Raw genomic sequence first — 21708 nt, forward strand, 5'->3', positions numbered from 1 at the left:
TCGGCACCAATACTGCAATAGCTTGCTATGAGTAATGCATGTGCATGTAGTAGTCACTATTATTACCCTATCATGGTTATTCGATCAACCTCTGGCCCTCTGAATTCTGATATTATGTATCCAAGAGTTCATAGCCATATACATGTACATACAGTACGTGATTGTACTCTTGACATTCTTGATGTAGATCTACATGATTGTATCGTATGCCTTTGGGTAATCCTGAGATGAAGCTAACCTCTCGGGGCAATAATATGGCATAAGGCCCTTGCAACCATGCGATAACATATACTTATTATCGTAATAACAACAAGTGGAGAATAATACATGTATCAGGGTCCTGGGATGAAGATTGGGTTGTACCTCCGAGTTTCACGCACGAGGTGATGCGATCGCACCAGACAACAGTATTATTATGAGAATGACTGCTTCCTTGGTCCATTTCTTTTTCAGTCTGATACGTGATACAATAGAAGTTAGTAGTCGTAGGTGCACGTCCGGTGTAGCCCAGCCGCTAGCGCTTGATTTTAAGTTGAAGATGAAGAGTGTGCATGTGGTAGATCTACCATTGATCTACGGTCGGTATCGTGAGCATGATTGTAATGATTGTATACAATCATGTATCACAGTCTAGTCATGCACATGCACATACACATGCATGTACATGTAGATCTACACTGGTAATTTTTTTCAATGACTGTCATGTTTTTTTCACTCTTGCCAAGTCTTGGCTTGCATGCACATATCCTCACAATAACGACCGTGTACCACTGTGCACGTGCAGTCCCGGATCCTGCTCACAACTAACTACATGTATGTTACTTCCACAACTGGCACAAGGCAGCACAATCAGTCAATCTCCAAGCGGCCGGCTGCGGTGCGGGCTGGATATTACTAGCCACACTGAAAAAGAATAAAATCTGACAGCCGATTTTTCTGGCAAGGCCCATCTTCTTGCTAGCTGCTGCTTACTGGTAGAAGTAGTAAGTTAGTTTCTAGTCGCTTCTTATTCTACTTTCTTTTGCTTCAGTTCTAGTACATAGTAGAAATAGTGACCCCACAGTAAGAGAGAATTATTTTTACGGAAGAGCAAGTAAGTAAGACGACCCAAGGGTCGGTACTCTCCTTACAATTAAATAGTGAATATTCCGCGTTAGAGTAAAGGTACGGGTCTGGAACCTTCCTTTTCTCCAGTCACATAGCATCCGAAATCTTTGAACACCAGAATTTGTAAGGATCTCAGCTCAGCAATGGCTGGATCGGCTAGCTTCCCTCGCACGGTGTTAGTGACCGGAGCAAATCGTGGTATTGGTTTGGGAATAGTCAGACAAATGCTGCAATCCGGTGCGACTAGTCCTGCTGCCGTGGCTGCTGGCAGTCCAGACTTCCTATTCGCTACACATCGTGCGCCGCTAGGGAGTGACACTATGGCGGATTTGGAATCGCTGGCGAAAGAACACCCCAAACTTCATCTCTTGAAACTTGATGTGAAAGATGAATGTGGAATCAAACGTATTGCAGATTCTGTTGAGAAGGTTGTGGGAGAGCTGGGGCTGAACTTACTAATCAATAACAGTGGGCTGAATGATCCAGCTGATAGGCATGCCAACATCAGTGAACTGGACAGTGCTGCTATGCTTGAGCACTTGTCAGTCAACACAATAGGGCCAGTATTGCTGACGCAGGCCTTCATGCCTCTACTACAACGTGCTGCAGATCAGAATGCCAGTGAAGCGCTGGGAAGCCAGAGGGCTGCAGTGGTCTATGTAACCTCACTACTTGGCTCTGTGGCCCTGAGCAGTGAAGGACGCTTTGAGGCAGTCCACAACACAAAGCGCAGGATGTATGCGTATCGATGCAGCAAATCGGCATTGAACATGATGGCAAGGGTCATGTCGTATGAACTGCAGCCACTTGGTATTCTTTCCTTACTGATTCATCCTGGCTGGGTGAAGACAGGAATGGGCGGTGCGAATGCTGATTTTGAAGTGGCCGACTCCGTACGCGGCATATTGACACAAGTGCGTAAGCTAGATGAGGAGCATAATGGAGCCTTTGTGTCTCATACCGGGGAAGTACTGCCATGGTGAACCGGCTGTCAGCCTCCGTTGACGCAATTAATTGCTTGCTACTACACGTGTGAACAGGGTCACCGGAAGATGTTTTTGATTCGTTCGGCATCACCGTAGTCTTTCGTACTTTGTGTATAATACAACCTCCTCAACAGTGAACATGCGTTGGTGGCTAACAAGTTGGTCCGTTGGCGACCTGACCGACCGGACGGGTTCCGGGGGGCCTGATGAATGTGAATTTACAATGATCTGCAGCTGAAAACCACACCGTGAGTGTACGCTATGATGATCCGCGGTGACGTACAGAACAACCGGACAATGAACACACTGACTCGGCGCTACGAAATACGACCCTCATGGCATGCATACTCGCGGAAACCTTTTTCAGATGCCCAACAAATGTATCGGTAAGTGGGTATGGATCAATCTTTAATCCTTTATCATCACTGTAAGTTCCATTCAATCATGTACTCGTGTCATATAATAATTTATTCACCCATTGCCACCGCACGCATACCAATACATGCAGTCGCAATAATCCTTTGGGTGTCACTGGAAAATTGGAAGTCCCTTTCGGGTTTAGTTTTCGGATACAGGATGAATATGGGACAGATTTTGGACAGTCAAATTATTTGCAGCACTGCTGAACTCTCTATTGTCATGGAATATTGCTGGAATTGTGATGATGCATAGTTGTTTCATCCGATGATTTCTTTAGTTATCACTTCGGCTTCTGCAGCCATACTGCACGCTCTTTCCTCTGCCGGCTCAATGGGCTCTCACTCCACGGCAGCGACCTATTTTTATCGTTACTAACGTTGTCTCATATTCATATTACTTACTTGCTAGGTATGTGTGACAGTAGTAGGTGGAGCGGACGGCAGCGTCAGGGCGTTATCAAGCAAGCCATAGCATGTAGTACACACCAGAACAGACTGCAGTCGTGGATTATTACTGTCCAGTTGCTGTCATGCACTGCTGCCCGCATAACCGATTGCGCTATATGTACTCTCATTTCTATTTTTGAGGAAATCCTCAAAGACTTGGAATTCTTCTTCGGTCCCGGGCTGAGTCCTGTTTTGGAGCTACTTCAAATAGGTATCATGCCATTGAATGTCTCAGTACTCCTTGTCAGTTTTGTGCCATGTTGTTGCGCTAGCGGGTTGTGTAATTATGATCTCAGTTGCATTGGTGCACAGCTAGTCATTACTCGTAACATCGTTGTCCTTCCTTTTATTAGTTGAAGGGTTCTTCCTACATACATGCAAGAGTACATAACCTCAGTGGTTATGTACTCTTGCATGCCGGTATGTTACTACCTTTGCATCTACCCGGGTACATGTACCGTCCAGGGAGTTGCATAGACCCCTCATGTGTGTGTCATGTACATGTAGACTCTACACTGTAGAGTCTACAGTGTACTGTAGTACACGCACGCATAACATTACAGGCCCACAGGCTATCGGTTGCTAAACCTTTGTAATAACATAGCGCCTCCATAATATCAAGAGTACAAATATTACACAGCAATGAATCAATGATGAGACGAAAGGGAAGTGAAAAGGGAGAAGGGAAAATAGTACTTAGCGGAAACACTGCAATATTGAGTCGTAGGTGCACGTCCGGTGTAGCCCATGGCCCAGCCGCTTGAAGATGAAGAGTGTGGCACATGTAGACTACGGTCGGCGCCGTGAGCATGTATTGTATACATTTTTTTTTATACTCAACGTTTTATTGCAGACAATCAATGCGATCGTACGATGAAAATAAAGAACATTGAAAAAAAACACTTTTTATAATCGAAGTCTGAAGAAAACGTTGAACGGTCTCTGCTTGGATGACGACTACACCATAGCTCAGTGGTTAGAGCATCGTTGGCTACAAGCGAGGGTCCCTGGTTCGAGTCCTGGTGGTGACAGTCAATTTTTTCTTCAGACTTTTCCCGTTTGTCTCTTTCCCTCAAAACCAGTTAATATAATAATAATAATAATATTACCCGTTTGTCTCTTTCCCTCAAACCAGTCAATATTTTATGACTTGGGGCTCCCCGCGTGCTAGTTTGTACGTGAAGTGTGTGGGTTACAGTGAGGGCTGCGTCCCACCCGCCTGTGTGGATTCACAGGAAGTGTGAGTTACGAAGTCTGAAGAAAATGTTGAACGGCCTCTGCTGGGATGACGACTACACCATAGCTCAGTGGTTAGAGCATCGCTGGCTACAAGCGAGGGTCCCTGGTTCGAGTCCTGGTGGTGACTGTCAATTTTTTCTTCAGACTTTTCCCGTTTGTCTCTTTCCCTCAAACCAGTCAATATTTTATGACTTGGGGCTCCCCGCGTGCTAGTTTGTACGTGAAGTGTGTGGGTTACAGTGAGGGCTGCGTCCCACCCGCCTGTGTGGATTCGCAGGAAGTGTGAGTTACGAAGTCTGAAGAAAATGTTGGACGGCCTCTGCTGGGATGACGACTACACCATAGCTCAGTGGTTAGAGCATCGCTGGCTACAAGCGAGGGTCCCTGGTTCGAGTCCTGGTGGTGACTGTCAATTTTTTCTTCAGACTTTTCCCGTTTGTCTCTTTCCCTCAAACCAGTCAATATTTTATGACTTGGGGCTCCCCGCGTGCTAGTTTGTACGTGAAGTGTGTGGGTTACAGTGAGGGCTGCGTCCCACCCGCCTGTGTGGATTCGCAGGAAGTGTGAGTTACGAAGTCTGAAGAAAATGTTGGACGGCCTCTGCTGGGATGACGACTACACCATAGCTCAGTGGTTAGAGCATCGCTGGCTACAAGCGAGGGTCCCTGGTTCGAGTCCTGGTGGTGACTGTCAATTTTTTCTTCAGACTTTTCCCGTTTGTCTCTTTCCCTCAAACCAGTCAAAATAATAATAATAATAATAATAATAATAATAATAATAATAATAATAATAATAATAATAATAATGTAGAAGAGAAAAGGACATATGGATACGAGTTAAGAGTAACTCTCCGTCACTGTAACATGATACTTTATACAGTCAGAAAGTGCAATAACTAGGCACAAAACTGACAGAGTACTGAAACAAGGTGGCAGTCTGGGTTCGCGGCCCGACCGCATGAACACAGCCGTAACTTCCATAATAATTGATGAATTTTGCTCAAATCTTGACCACATACCCAGTGTATTTCACTAAGTCCAATGAAGTATAAATCAAGCTCACACATGGGAATCCGCAGACACAATAGTCAAATCTGCGATTATGCCGTACCACCAATACCTTAGACGCAATATGCAAACGCAGAAAGAAGCTGGGTAGAAACTGAGTGCTCCACAGGATTTCCTTCACATATACCTAGGTGCTAAGTGGAGCGGAATTTTGAAATCATATTCAGAACAAAGTACTCAAGCTGTCAAACAAAAATCATGCAATCGCGCAAAATTTAGGTCCTCGATCAGTAGCACTTTACTCAAAGCTACTAGACAAATATAAAAATCCATGACACTTAGCACCTGGATAAATGCTCACAGTTTCCAAAAATGTATGGTTTATGGGGTCTGTGACTTACAGGTTCTTCGCTACGCTGTCTAAGAGGTACGGGACTCAGTGGAAAATGGAGAAAAAAGTGCTCTGTGCAAGTACAGATGGAGGTATGTCTGTCCAACTAGAACTTACTAGAACTTAGTCGAAGCCACCAGCTTCATATGTCAAACCTTCTTCCTCTTGCTGCTCATCCTGGATGCCCTTCCTGATCCTCCTTCGCTTCTTTCGTGACCTCTTCCCTTCTTCTGACTTCTTTCTGGCAGCATGTGCCTGTCTCTCACGGTCTAGCAGCTTGATGAGACGTGTCGTATGGTGTCCAGTAGGGAGGCCCATCTCGTCCAGAACGCGTTTCACTGCCACACCTCCATCATTGAACCAGGCCACGGCCAGGTAGACGCACATCTGGACAGTGGGAGCGGATGCAAAGCCTGTCTTTGGACACAACTGCCACACGAGTCCATTGAACGCTTCGTTGCGATTCTGCGTAGCACCCTTCTGGCAGCGCTCGAGCAAACTCCGGTCGGACAACCGAATGTAGACCGGCTTCAGTTCCTTCCATACTGCCTCTGGCAGGATATTGTGGTGGGCGTAGACATCACCACCTGCCTGTTGCTGCTGCCATCTACACCAGCTGTTAATTCCAGGCGGACAATACTGGTGCTGAGGTTTACTGTCGCTGGATGCACGATGCATGAGGGATGCCCATATGGCCCTGGCCATGGCTTGCAAGTCTCCGCTGTTGTTCCGCACAGCCATGCCATAGTAGGCTTGCAGCTTGTCGATCATGGCATCCGTGAGGCGACCACGTCCGCCTATAGTGCGCCCATCAGCAAGCTTCTTGCCCGCAAGGTTTTTCTTCAGCTTTCTTAGGCTGGTACCGATGCGTTTTTGAACGTGGCCGACACATTCCTCCTTGACTACAGGCACCTCGGGCCCATACGGACAAGCGTCACGCACAGCCTTAAAACTCTTGGTATCTCCATCACCAATGTAGGTGGTGTACCTCAGCTTGCGGCTCTCAAAGGACCTGGCCCACAGAGTCTTGGCGGCTGCACTCTCCATGGCAGGAGCTGATACAGTGGTGTTGACTGAGCAATCGTGTTCGGCAATCTGTCGATCATAGTCATCTTTGGTTAGCTCTCCCTTCTCTTTTCTAGACGCCAAGTGCGTGCACTTGTGGCAAAACTTTGAAAGCACTTCGCAGTCCACCACTTTGCCGACATCATATGCAATTATAGTGAAGGCTCCGAAGAGCGATGCGAATCCTCGGCGCATCCAGGTACCGTCATAGGAAGCAGCGATATCGCTACCCCCATCTGCTGCGGACACTGCTTTCTCAGCTGCCTCAGTCATGCTACGCTCAGCGACGCTCTTGGACGCGGAATGCAGGCCTTTAGCATGGCTGTAAAATGTCGACCGACTCATAGGTGATGGCATATTCAGTGCACCCGCCAGCTTTACCATTGATTGACGTCCACGGCCAATCAGTCGCATTCCGAATACTGCTCGTCTGTTCACCTCCCAGACCCGATTGAACTTCTTGGACATAAATTCGCTTGCTATGTCGCCGCAGTTAACACAGGAAAGCTCCAGGCATGATGCAAGGCCTCCCCGTTGCGATTCGCTGATCGTGACTGCGCCATTACAGCCACTGCAACAAACTGCAGCTGACAAAAGCTGCTGAAGGCACTCGAGATCAATCAGGCGAAATCCATGCGCCCCTTCCTCACACTCTTCATCCAAGTCACTGTCGGAGGAACTGCTGTCGACTTCACCGCCACTTCCATCACTATCGCTGTTTGAAGACGTGGCTTCAGCTGACACTTCAAGGTCGTCATCAGACAGTGGCAAGTCAGGAATTTGTTCTGCAGGCGAAATTTCACCAGAGGGAGCCTTCGGCGCCTGAGACACTCCATAGAACGTTCTTTTCCTTTTCTTAGATCGTCCGGGCTTTCCCTTGGCTCTAGACTTCCCCATAGTAGCCAACGAAGGGGTTAGCTCCAAGAAACAATTACTCCAAAACAATTACTCCAAAAGTAACTAGTTTCAACAGCAGAGCGATCAGCTGAGATCATGAGAGTCGAAATTTGAATTTTTTTGAATTTGCGCATGCGCAAAGGTTACCTTGGTTGCCATGGTGACAAACATCGTGCGCGGCTGTCAGTCTGCAGCGCAGAGGAGTACCAGGAGTCGCTCCAGAAAATTTTAATGAAATCGCTCAAAGATTGACGGTAAAAATCGGAATAGTGTGCAAACCTAAATTTTGTAGAAATTTGCTGATATTTCAGTATTTCAAAAACAATTGTGCAGACTTTGCGCGGCTATATCTCCGGAAGGAAGCACCCGATTACGCTCAAATTTTCAGGATAAACCCTTTGGACCATACACAAGACGCTGCCAGTGAAAAAATACAGAAAATCGAAACTTTGTTTTTTGACCCTCTGAACCCAGACTGCCACCTTAATTAAGAGTAACTCTCCGTCACTGTAACATGATACTTTATACAGTCAGAAAGTGCAATAACTAGGCACAAAACTGACAGAGTACTGAAACATTCGACGTCCTGACACCTAGCTTCAACACATCTCCGTAGCGCTCTTAACTCGTATCCATATGTCCTTTTCTCTTCTACATTTATTTATGGCTCAACATCCGAGTTTAATAATAATAATAATAATAATAATAATAATAATAATAATAATAATAATAATAATAATAATTTTAATAATAGCAATGAAAAGTATGAATGCCGCAGACATCACCACGCAACATGACAATTTGTTCAAGGTTTGGTTTTGTGTGTTTCCAAAATCGATTTTCACGTTCCGATCATCAGTGGAACTACGGAACTAAAGAGATCAAGGGAAAAACAAAGGTTAAAAATCCAAAGAAGTGTGACACATGACAGGTAACTTGTGGTAAGTTTTACAAAAAGTGAGAACTAAAATAAAGAGTAAGTGTGACAAACGGGCATGAACAGTGCAGAAACAACTCATGAACACGGGGTGCAAACTCACGAAAATAACCTAAGTGCTAAAACATGTTCTTTTTGCTTACACAAATCGGGCTTATGCGTACGAATACAAACAGCTTCAAGGACCTTCAACTGCTGGACATAACGGGCACGACACAGTACAGAGAAGTGGGAATCATCATACACACTCAAACAATCGGGACGAGATAACAAATGCAAATACACAGCTGACTTCTTACGAATTTCACCCTCATCAGCTCCATCACCTTTGTTTTTCCCTTGATCTCTTTAGTTCCGTAGTTCCACTGATGATCGGAACGTGAAAATCGATTTTGGAAACACACAAAACCAAACCTTGAACAAATTGTCATGTTGCGTGGTGATGTCTGCGGCATTCATACTTTTCATTGCTATTATTAAACTTTTATCTCCACGTAGATTATTTGAATAATAATAATAATAATAATAATAATAATAATAATAATAATAATAATAATAATAATAATAATAATAATAATAATAATAATAATAATAATAATAATAATAATATTAACTGGTTTGAGGGAAAGAGACAAACGGGAAAAGTCCGAAGAAAAAATTGACTGCCACCACAAGGACACGAACCAGGGACCCTCGCTTGTAGCCAGCGATGCTCTAACCACTGAGCTATGGTGTAGTCGTCATCCCAGCAGAGGCCGTTCAACATTTTCTTCAGACTTCGTAACTCACACTTCCTGTGAATCCACACAGGCGGGTGGGACGCAGCCCTCACTGTAACCCACACACTTCACGTACAAACTAGCACGCGGGGAGCCCCAAGTCATAAAATATTAACTGGTTTGAGGGAAAGAGACAAACGGGAAAAGTCCGAAGAAAAAATTGACTGCCACCACCAGGACACGAACCAGGGACCCTCGCTTGTAGCCAGCGATGCTCTAACCACTGAGCTATGGTGTAGTCGTCATCCCAGCAGAGGCCGTTCAACATTTTCTTCAGACTTCGTAACTCACACTTCCTGTGAATCCACACAGGCGGGTGGGACGCAGCCCTCACTGTAACCCACACACTTCACGTACAAACTAGCACGCGGGGAGCCCCAAGTCATAAAATATTAACTGGTTTGAGGGAAAGAGACAAACGGGAAAAGTCCGAAGAAAAAATTGACTGCCACCACCAGGACACGAACCAGGGACCCTCGCTTGTAGCCAGCGATGCTCTAACCACTGAGCTATGGTGTAGTCGTCATCCCAGCAGAGGCCGTTCAACATTTTCTTCAGACTTCGTAACTCACACTTCCTGTGAATCCACACAGGCGGGTGGGACGCAGCCCTCACTGTAACCCACACACTTCACGTACAAACTAGCACGCGGGGAGCCCCAAGTCATAAAATATTAACTGGTTTGAGGGAAAGAGACAAACGGGAAAAGTCCGAAGAAAAAATTGACTGCCACCACCAGGACACGAACCAGGGACCCTCGCTTGTAGCCAGCGATGCTCTAACCACTGAGCTATGGTGTAGTCGTCATCCCAGCAGAGGCCGTTCAACATTTTCTTCAGACTTCGTAACTCACACTTCCTGTGAATCCACACAGGCGGGTGGGACGCAGCCCTCACTGTAACCCACACACTTCACGTACAAACTAGCACGCGGGGAGCCCCAAGTCATAAAATATTAACTGGTTTGAGGGAAAGAGACAAACGGGAAAAGTCCGAAGAAAAAATTGACTGCCACCACCAGGACACGAACCAGGGACCCTCGCTTGTAGCCAGCGATGCTCTAACCACTGAGCTATGATAATAATAATAATAATAATAATTTTTTAAAAGAGGTCGGAGGCGGATAATACTTTAAAACGAAGGTAAGTTATGGGTCGCAAATATCCACGCAAACACACATCCAGTCATAATAAGGCACTTGTCATAAGTATCCGAACGTTTTCGGTCCCTTCTCATCAAGGATTATACAGGGAATGGCTCAAGCTGGAAAGACTAAAACTTATATAGCGTAAAGATAATTAGATAACAACACTCGTGACAAGGTGGAAAATTATCAAGTTTAGCATGACACAAAACTCGAAGGAAAATAATAATAGTGACAACAACATAGTGAGCAAATTAAGTTACATTGTTACCACCTCGACGAGGAGTAACACCAAACAATTGTAGCGACAACACATTTTCTTTCTGTACGCAAAGTTCAGGATCTAACTTACGGATATACAAAGCTTCTAACACAGCCAAATGTAACGCACATCTACCACGTGACAATATTGAGAAAACATTATCACTGTACAACTCACGACAATTGGTACGGGCTGACAGATGTTGCTTGATTGACGAACATGTGCCGTTAACATGTGCCGTCAACATGTGCCGTTAAGTTGTGCCGTTAAGTTGTGTTCCGCTTGATGCTCCGCTTGATGCGCGCTTGATGCGCGCGATTGTCGTCCTCGCCGTGGTCGTCCTCCAAAATGTGCTGTCCAGTCCATCGGTGGATCTTCCTCTTCCCGTGAAGATGTGACTGCATGCCCGTCCTCCTCTGCGTGTGTAGGACACGGGCCAGCTGAGAACAGCATAAAAGATGGTGCAAGACCCACACGTAAACCACCGAAACTGACAAAGGATCTGTCGGCGTCGGAAAGGGTGACGAGAAGCCAAGTGAAAATACGGACTGATGAGGACGAACGTACAACGACAACGGAAGTGACAACAACAGTCAATATTCGAAAACGTGGTAGACCGCGAAAACTAACCTCAATATCGGACACCGGACAAGTTGGAGTAAGAAGCTCAATAGAAATCCGCAATGGAGGAGACGTAACGGAAAGGACACCGGGTATCGCGCACCCAACGGTTAGTGTCAAGAAACGTGGAAGGCCGCGGAAACGCGAAGAGACAGATAGTGGTGATGCCACGAAGAGGCGAGATGACGGGACATTGGAGGAGACTACACCCAATGGAGCTAAGAATCGCACTTCGTCAATCAAGCAACATCTGTCAGCCCGTACCAATTGTCGTGAGTTGTACAGTGATAATGTTTTCTCAATATTGTCACGTGGTAGATGTGCGTTACATTTGGCTGTGTTAGAAGCTTTGTATATCCGTAAGTTAGATCCTGAACTTTGCGTACAGAAAGAAAATGTGTTGTCGCTACAATTGTTTGGTGTTACTCCTCGTCGAGGTGGTAACAATGTAACTTAATTTGCTCACTATGTTGTTGTCACTATTATTATTTTCCTTCGAGTTTTGTGTCATGCTAAACTAAGACAGTTACTTGATAATTTTCCACCTTGTCACGAGTGTTGTTATCTAATTATCTTTACGCTATATAAGTTTTAGTCTTTCCAGCTTGAGCCATTCCCTGTATAATCCTTGATGAGAAGGGACCGAAAACGTTCGGATACTTATGACAAGTGCCTTATTATGACTGGATGTGTGTTTGCGTGGATATTTGCGACCCATAACTTACCTTCGTTTTAAAATAATAATAATAATAATAATAATAATAATAATAATAATAATAATAATAATAATAATAATAATAATAATAATAATAATAATAATAATAATAATAATAATAATAATAATAATAAAGCAAACAGACCCGACATTATTATCAAGGGCAAAGATGAAGCGTTCCTTGTGGACGTAAGTGTCCCTCTGGATAGGAACATCCGCCGAAAATCTGTGGAAAAGATACAGAAATATCAAGGCCTGAAGCGTGAGGTGGAGCAGATGTGGCAGGTGCGGGCCAAGATCGTGCCAGTAATTGTGGGGGCATTAGGTGGATTAACCCCCTCGACTGCTGACTTTGTGAGGGAACTGGATGCCGGAGCCAGTGTATCGATCTTGCAAAAGGAGGCGCTCCTTGGCACAGTTGACATCATCAGGTCAATAACTCAGATGAAATAATAATTACACTCTAATAAATTACATTGGTTTGCGAATGCCCATGGTTATGGTTGCTGCTATTAGTTAAAGCACCTATTTGCAGAAAATAATAATATTATGATCGTAATATTAATCACTTGCCAATAACAAAGACAACAATAATACCATCAGCCCCCATTCACCGGTTTTGACGGTGCTTCACTGACGTTGAATGAGAAGAATAATATTGCTGCCTTCAGTGCTATTGTGTCGCTGAAGGGCTCGATTTCAGATTTGATGACGGTTACTTTTCAACGGATTTTGTTTTCTGATTTAGCTCTCTTGCTATTACTGTACCTGCTTGTGTTAAGTCTCATTCTCGCAGATTAGTTGTATAATAGATTGTACATGCATCATTGTAGATTTGCTGTTCACAGTATTTCTCTCTTTTTTCTTTCTTTTTCTCAGTCTTCCTTATTACATTTTCTTCACATACAACAGCAGTACTCCCCATGGTCTTAAATGACCCGGGATGCTGCATAATACAAACACAAAACCAATAAAGCCACCCCCATAATAATAATAATAATAATAATAATAATAATAATAATAATAATAATAATAATAATAATAATAATAATAATAATACTCATAAAAAGGACACACTTCAGGCTCATTACAAACATCTTGAAACATCTGAAGTGTGTCCTTTTTATGAGTATTATCGCATTTTTGTCTCAGAGGAAACTGTTTACCTAATAATAATAATAATAATAATAATAATAATAATAATAATAATAATAATAATAATAATAATAATAATAATAATAATAATAATAATAATAATAATAATAATAATAATAATAATAATAATAATAATAATATGAAACTCGGATGTTGAGCCATAAATAAATGTAGAAGAGAAAAGGACATATGGATACGAGTTAAGAGTAACTCTCCATCACTGTAACATGATACTTTATACAGTCAGAAAGTGCAATAACTAGGCACAAAACTGACAGAGTACTGAAACATTCGACGTCCTGACAAGTTGGAAGGCTGTCGGTTAGCGCTACGGAGATGTGTTGAAGCTAGGTGTCAGGACGTCGAATGTTTCAGTACTCTGTCAGTTTTGTGCCTAGTTATTGCACTTTCTGACTGTATAAAGTATCATGTTACAGTGATGGAGAGTTACTCTTAACTCGTATCCATATGTCCTTTTCTCTTCTACAATAATAATAATAATAATAATAATAATAATAATAATAATAATAATAATAATAATAATAATAATAATAATAATAATAATAATAATAATAATAATAATAATAATAATAATAATAATAATAATAATAATAATAATAATAATAATAATAATAATAATAATAATAATAGCAATGAAAAGTATGAATGCCGCAGACATCACCACGCAACATGACAATTTGTTCAAGGTTTGGTTTTGTGTGTTTCCAAAATCGATTTTCACGTTGCGATCATCAGTGGAAATACGCAACTAAAGAGATCAAGGGAAAACAAAGGTTAAAAATCCAAAGAAGTGTGACACATGACGGGTAACTTGTGGTAAGTATTACAAAAAGTGAGAACTAAAATAAAGAGTAAGTGTGACACACGGGGTGCAAACTCACGAAAATAACCTAAGTGCTAAAACATGTTCTTTTTGCTTACACAAATCGGGCTTATGCGTACGAATACAAACAGCTTCAAGGACCTTCAACTGCTGGACATAACGGGCACGACACAGTACAGAGAAGTGGGAATCATCATACACACTCAAACAATCGGGACGAGATAACAAATGCAAATACACAGCTGACTTCTTACGAATTTCACCCTCATCAGCTCCATCACCTTCCCTGCCACCTGACTCCTCCTTGTCCGTTTTATCACCATCACCACCAGCCGTCTCTCCGTCATCCGCCTCGTCTTCATCCGCCGCCTCGTCATCACCCGCCTCGTCGTCATCTGTATCCTCGCCGTCATCCGCCTCGTCGTCATCTGTATTCTCGTCATCCGCCGCATCATCACCCAACTCATATTCACCACCAGTCAGTCGTCTGATACCATCCATGTTCTCCTTCCTACGTCTGTCCCGTGTCACTGTCCTTACCTCATCTACGTCCCGAGATTGTGTTCCGTTTTGCCCCCGGCTTCCGGTCTCCTTCGATGCTCCGCGTGGGCCTTGGCCATTCCTAGCATATATTTCGGTTGAATAATTGGCGGTCGACCTCCGTGGTCTCTGGACCCACGGATCAATCGCCGGAGGGTGCTGCGGTGTCCGCACAACCGGATACTGTGTCAAAGAAATGGGCTCAATTTCTGTGATTGGCGGTACTGTCCCTCTACCACCGACACAACCAGAGCAAGTCGAACACACGGTGCAGAGGAAGAGTGGTGGATCACTAAGCCAACCGAATGTGCCTTCTCCACCGTTGCCCTTGCCGCCACCGGAGCCACCACCAGTGCCGTTGGTGGCTGGGGTTGGGGAGGAGTCGGCAACAACAACAGTACCGCCAATCACAGAAATTGAGCCCATTTCTTTGACACAGTATCCGGTTGTGCGGACACCGCAGCACCCTCCGGCGATTGATCCGTGGGTCCAGAGACCACGGAGGTCGACCGCCAATTATTCAACCGAAATATATGCTAGGAATGGCCAAGGCCCACGCGGAGCATCGAAGGAGACCGGAAGCCGGGGGCAAAACGGAACACAATCTCGGGACGTAGATGAGGTAAGGACAGTGACACGGGACAGACGTAGGAAGGAGAACATGGATGGTATCAGACGACTGACTGGTGGTGAATATGAGTTGGGTGATGATGCGGCGGATGACGAGAATACAGATGACGACGAGGCGGATGACGGCGAGGATACAGATGACGACGAGGCGGGTGATGACGAGGCGGCGGATGAAGACGAGGCGGATGACGGAGAGACGGCTGGTGGTGATGGTGATAAAACGGACAAGGAGGAGTCAGGTGGCAGGGAAGGTGATGGAGCTGATGAGGGTGAAATTCGTAAGAAGTCAGCTGTGTATTTGCATTTGTTATCTCGTCCCGATTGTTTGAGTGTGTATGATGATTCCCACTTCTCTGTACTGTGTCGTGCCCGTTATGTCCAGCAGTTGAAGGTCCTTGAAGCTGTTTGTATTCGTACGCATAAGCCCGATTTGTGTAAGCAAAAAGAACATGTTTTAGCACTTAGGTTATTTTCGTGAGTTTGCACCCCGTGTTCATGAGTTGTTTCTGCACTGTTCATGCCCGTTTGTCACACTTACTCTTTATTTTAGTTCTCACTTTTTGTAATACTTACCACAAGTTACCCGTCATGTGTCACACTTCTTTGGATTTTTAACCTTTGTTTTCCCTTGATCTCTTTAGTTGCGTATTTCCACTGATGATCGCAACGTGAAAATCGATTTTGGAAACACACAAAACCAAACCTTGAACAAATTGTCATGTTGCGTGGTGATGTCTGCGGCATTCATACTTTTCATTGCTATTATTAAACTTTTATCTCCACGTAGATTATTTGAATAATAATAATAATAATAATAATAATAATAATAATAATAATAATAATAATAATAATAATAATAATAATAATAATAAAGCAAACAGACCCGACATTATTATCAAGGGCAAAGATGAAGCGTTCCTTGTGGACGTAAGTGTCCCTCTGGATAGGAACATCCGCCGAAAATCTGTGGAAAAGATACAGAAATATCAAGGCCTGAAGCGTGAGGTGGAGCAGATGTGGCAGGTGCGGGCCAAGATCGTGCCAGTAATTGTGGGGGCATTAGGTGGATTAACCCCCTCGACTGCTGACTTTGTGAGGGAACTGGATGCCGGAGCCAGTGTATCGATCTTGCAAAAGGAGGCGCTCCTTGGCACAGTTGACATCATCAGGTCAATAACTCAGATGAAATAATAATTACACTCTAATAAATTACATTGGTTTGCGAATGCCCATGGTTATGGTTGCTGCTATTAGTTAAAGCACCTATTTGCAGAAAATAATAATATTATGATCGTAATATTAATCACTTGCCAATAACAAAGACAACAATAATACCATCAGCCCCCATTCACCGGTTTTGACGGTGCTTCACTGACGTTGAATGAGAAGAATAATATTGCTGCCTTCAGTGCTATTGTGTCGCTGAAGGGCTCGATTTCAGATTTGATGACGGTTACTTTTCAACGGATTTTGTTTTCTGATTTAGCTCTCTTGCTATTACTGTACCTGCTTGTGTTAAGTCTCATTCTCGCAGATTAGTTGTATAATAGATTGTACATGCATCATTGTAGATTTGCTGTTCACAGTATTTCTCTCTTTTTTCTTTCTTTTTCTCAGTCTTCCTTATTACATTTTCTTCACATACAACAGCAGTACTCCCCATGGTCTTAAATGACCCGGGATGCTGCATAATACAAACACAAAACCAATAAAGCCACCCCCATAATAATAATAATAATAATAATAATAATAATAATAATAATAATAATAATAATAATAATAATAATAATAATAATAATAATAATAATAATAATAATAATAATAATAATAATAATAATAATAATAATAATAATAATAATAATAATAATAATAATAATAATAATAATAATAATAATAATAATAATAATAATAATATGAAACTCGGATGTTGAGCCATAAATAAATGTAGAAGAGAAAAGGACATATGGATACGAGTTAAGAGTAACTCTCCATCACTGTAACATGATACTTTATACAGTCAGAAAGTGCAATAACTAGGCACAAAACTGACAGAGTACTGAAACATTCGACGTCCTGACAAGTTGGAAGGCTGTCGGTTAGCGCTACGGAGATGTGTTGAAGCTAGGTGTCAGGACGTCGAATGTTTCAGTACTCTGTCAGTTTTGTGCCTAGTTATTGCACTTTCTGACTGTATAAAGTATCATGTTACAGTGATGGAGAGTTACTCTTAACTCGTATCCATATGTCCTTTTCTCTTCTACAATAATAATAATAATAATAATAATAATAATAATAATAATAATAATAATAATAATAATAATAATAATAATAATAATAATAATAATAATAATAATAATAATAATAATAATAATAATAATAAAGCAAACAGACCCGACATTATTATCAAGGGCAAAGATGAAGCGTTCCTTGTGGACGTAAGTGTCCCTCTGGATAGGAACATCCGCCGAAAATCTGTGGAAAAGATACAGAAATATCAAGGCCTGAAGCGTGAGGTGGAGCAGATGTGGCAGGTGCGGGCCAAGATCGTGCCAGTAATTGTGGGGGCATTAGGTGGATTAACCCCCTCGACTGCTGACTTTGTGAGGGAACTGGATGCCGGAGCCAGTGTATCGATCTTGCAAAAGGAGGCGCTCCTTGGCACAGTTGACATCATCAGGTCAATAACTCAGATGAAATAATAATTACACTCTAATAAATTACATTGGTTTGCGAATGCCCATGGTTATGGTTGCTGCTATTAGTTAAAGCACCTATTTGCAGAAAATAATAATATTATGATCGTAATATTAATCACTTGCCAATAACAAAGACAACAATAATACCATCAGCCCCCATTCACCGGTTTTGACGGTGCTTCACTGACGTTGAATGAGAAGAATAATATTGCTGCCTTCAGTGCTATTGTGTCGCTGAAGGGCTCGATTTCAGATTTGATGACGGTTACTTTTCAACGGATTTTGTTTTCTGATTTAGCTCTCTTGCTATTACTGTACCTGCTTGTGTTAAGTCTCATTCTCGCAGATTAGTTGTATAATAGATTGTACATGCATCATTGTAGATTTGCTGTTCACAGTATTTCTCTCTTTTTTCTTTCTTTTTCTCAGTCTTCCTTATTACATTTTCTTCACATACAACAGCAGTACTCCCCATGGTCTTAAATGACCCGGGATGCTGCATAATACAAACACAAAACCAATAAAGCCACCCCCATAATAATAATAATAATAATAATAATAATAATAATAATAATAATAATAATAATAATAATAATAATAATAATAATAATAATAATAATAATAATAATAATAATAATAATAATAATAATAATAATAATAATAATAATAATAATAATAATAATAATAATAATAATAATAATAATAATAATAATAATAATAATAATAATAATAATAATATGAAACTCGGATGTTGAGCCATAAATAAATGTAGAAGAGAAAAGGACATATGGATACGAGTTAAGAGTAACTCTCCATCACTGTAACATGATACTTTATACAGTCAGAAAGTGCAATAACTAGGCACAAAACTGACAGAGTACTGAAACATTCGACGTCCTGACAAGTTGGAAGGCTGTCGGTTAGCGCTACGGAGATGTGTTGAAGCTAGGTGTCAGGACGTCGAATGTTTCAGTACTCTGTCAGTTTTGTGCCTAGTTATTGCACTTTCTGACTGTATAAAGTATCATGTTACAGTGATGGAGAGTTACTCTTAACTCGTATCCATATGTCCTTTTCTCTTCTACAATAATAATAATAATAATAATAATAATAATAATAATAATAATAATAATAATAATAATAATAATAATAATAATAATAATAATAATAATAATAATAATAATAATAATAATAATAATAATAATAATAATAATAATAATAATAAAATCTTGTAGGACGCATCACGCAGCTTCATAAGTAAAAAATTGGTTGTGAGCAACACTGGCTCACACTCAAATAACTGCTTTTCACCAGAAAAATATTATATTTCAACGTTTCGGTCATGAAATAACCATCATCAGGAATGAAGTGGGCACACCGGTTAGGATGGGTTAATATACGAGGAGCGCTGCAAACTGATAACAAATCACACCTGCATGCACTATGACGAGAGAGAGAACAAAAGGACAAAACATCACCAAAAAAAACCCAGGTATAGAAATAACGCAATACGCGACAACTCTAAAAATGGCACAGGTACAAGCAACAAACAGAATGTACATGTGCACTAGGTGCGTGCAGACATGTAATTGCAGGCGCTAGCAACAACAGTAGTAGTAACAGTGCACTAGTTCAAGGGGTGCTAAACCACCACCATCCAGGAAGAGCGAGTATCAGGGCCAGAAATATGTACAAGACGCTGGCCAGGACCGGTCAGCGTGCGTTCTCGACTTAGATCACTGCGTACCCAATGAGACAGTAGCTGTGCTGCAGAACGGCCCTGGCTTTGTGCCATCCACTGGCCGAGTGGGGAAGAGAGACTTGGAGGATGTGGAGGTTGGAGTCGAGAGAATGGCCTATTCGCTACGGTGGTGGGCGAACGCAAATGTGGAGCAGCAGAACCAGGCCAATGCAGAACCGGACACATTCGACAGCAAAATTTGGCATATCAAAGCCCACGGTTTTGAACAGGGTCCAAAGCTGCCAAGGGAAGAAGAATTCGGCTTGGCCAGTTTCAAGCGCGAGGTCATGAATATCTACCGAACAGCGTCAGCTCCCCGGCCTAACATGTCTCGAAAAGACCGCGAGCGGCTTACCGACCTCCGCGACGATGATTCCGTGGTCGTCAAGAGGTCCGACAAGAGCAATAAGTTTGTGGCGATGAAGATGGCAACGTACCTTGATAAGGCCGAGACTATCCTGTCAGATGAGACAAAGTTCACACCCGTCAGTGTCACCATCGATGATTGGGAGAAGCAAACGCGCACCATCCTTCAACGCGTCTGTGGTGGTACACTAGAGAAGGACCTGTACCAAGCCATACTCCCTGGCGACAACAGGTTTCCGGAGATGTATGGCCTACCTAAAGACCACAAAGCCACGGTACCGCTTCGGCCAGTTGTGTCAGCTGTTGATAGCCCGGTGACCAATATTTCTATTGTCCTGGAGCGTATACTCAACCAATGCCTGAAGTATGTCCCAGCACATCTGAAAAACACGCTGGAAGCACTGGAGGATATCCGGCAAGTGTATCCCGACCTACAAGCCCCAGCGGGGACCATCATCGTTACGATGGACGTGGTCGCTCTTTACCCAAGTATCCCTATCGCTGAAGGGGTGCAGGCGGTTGCTAGAGTCCTGCAGCAGCACATCGAGTCTGTTGACACATTTGGTTTAAGCGTGGAGCAGATCGAAGAGCTGTTAACCTTCGTTCTAAGATCCAATTATTTCAGATTTGGTGAGAAGGTCTACCACCAGAGGGAAGGCATCGCCATGGGTAACAACCTAGCGCCCCCGTTTGCGATTATCTTCATGCATGACCTCGAAACCTCGCTGTTGCTAAACTCGCCTGGTGCTCCCGTACTCTACAAGCGTTATATTGATGACATCATTATGCTGTGGACACTGGGGGCCGCGCTTCTCCGCCAGCTGATTGCGTTCTTCAATACCGCCAATGCGAGCATCAAGTTCACGTATCAATCTTCGGAGGAAACTGGGTCGGTTGACTTTATGGACACGACTATTCATGTCTCCTCCGAGGGCGCAATATCATTCGAGCTGTTCCGCAAAGCTTGCCACAGTGGCCTCGTCTCAGACTTCAACTCCTGCGTTCCGCAACAGCAAAAACTCGCCATCGCGTCTTCGGAATTCCTCCGCGCGGCCCGCCTTTCCTCTGATCCTGCAGCCCGCCAGCGAAGTGAGCAAAAGGTTATTGACACATTAAAATTCAACAACTTTCCTGACAAAGTGATCGCGACTGCTCATGAACGAGCCAGACGACCTGCTAAACAGAAGAAAGACTATCGATCCACGTTGAAGTTACCATTCAAAACGGATGCCATCCACTACAGGGTCCACCGTCTTCTAAACAAATACAATCTAAATGTACAGATAATCTACAAGAATGCAAGGCTTTCCAACAGCGTCACTAAGTCCAGCCTCACTGGACCTTGCTGCCGTAAGTGGGTGGATCCCGCTGCCCCGAGGCGACGAGGAAGGCCTAAAGCCGCCTGCGTTGCATGCCAATCGAGCGAGGTAGAATGCACAAGACGCAACGTGGTTTATCGTCTGACCTGCAAGTGCTCGGAGAAGTATGTTGGAGAGACTGGCCGCAGTGTAGCAACGCGAACAAAAGAACACAATGATAACTCACGCAACAAGACGTCTGGAAAAGCCCTGGGCGAGCACTACCGACTTCACCATGGCGACGAGGTACTGCCGCTTGGCGAGTCGGCATTCACAGAGGTTCGCGTCCTTGCCACTGAGTCGGATCGGGCCAGGAGGAGAATACGCGAAGCAATACAAATTCGCGACACGAGCCCCAGCATA

General features: G+C 43.2%; 1 protein-coding gene across 1 annotated transcript; it reads left to right on the plus strand.

Annotated features, from left to right (window-relative positions):
- The first annotated feature begins 930 nt into the window (after positions 1 to 930).
- On the plus strand, positions 931 to 3217 carry LOC135817633 (C-signal-like). Its single transcript, XM_065330855.1, has one exon. The coding sequence runs from the start codon at positions 1251 to 1253 to the stop codon at positions 2088 to 2090; it is 840 nt and encodes a 279-aa protein (XP_065186927.1). The 5' UTR covers positions 931 to 1250; the 3' UTR covers positions 2091 to 3217.
- The last annotated feature ends 18491 nt before the right edge of the window (positions 3218 to 21708 follow it).

Source organism: Sycon ciliatum, chromosome 5 (genome assembly GCF_964019385.1).
Source record: "Sycon ciliatum chromosome 5, ocSycCili1.1, whole genome shotgun sequence".
NCBI classification, from domain to species: Eukaryota; Metazoa; Porifera; class Calcarea; order Leucosolenida; family Sycettidae; genus Sycon; species Sycon ciliatum.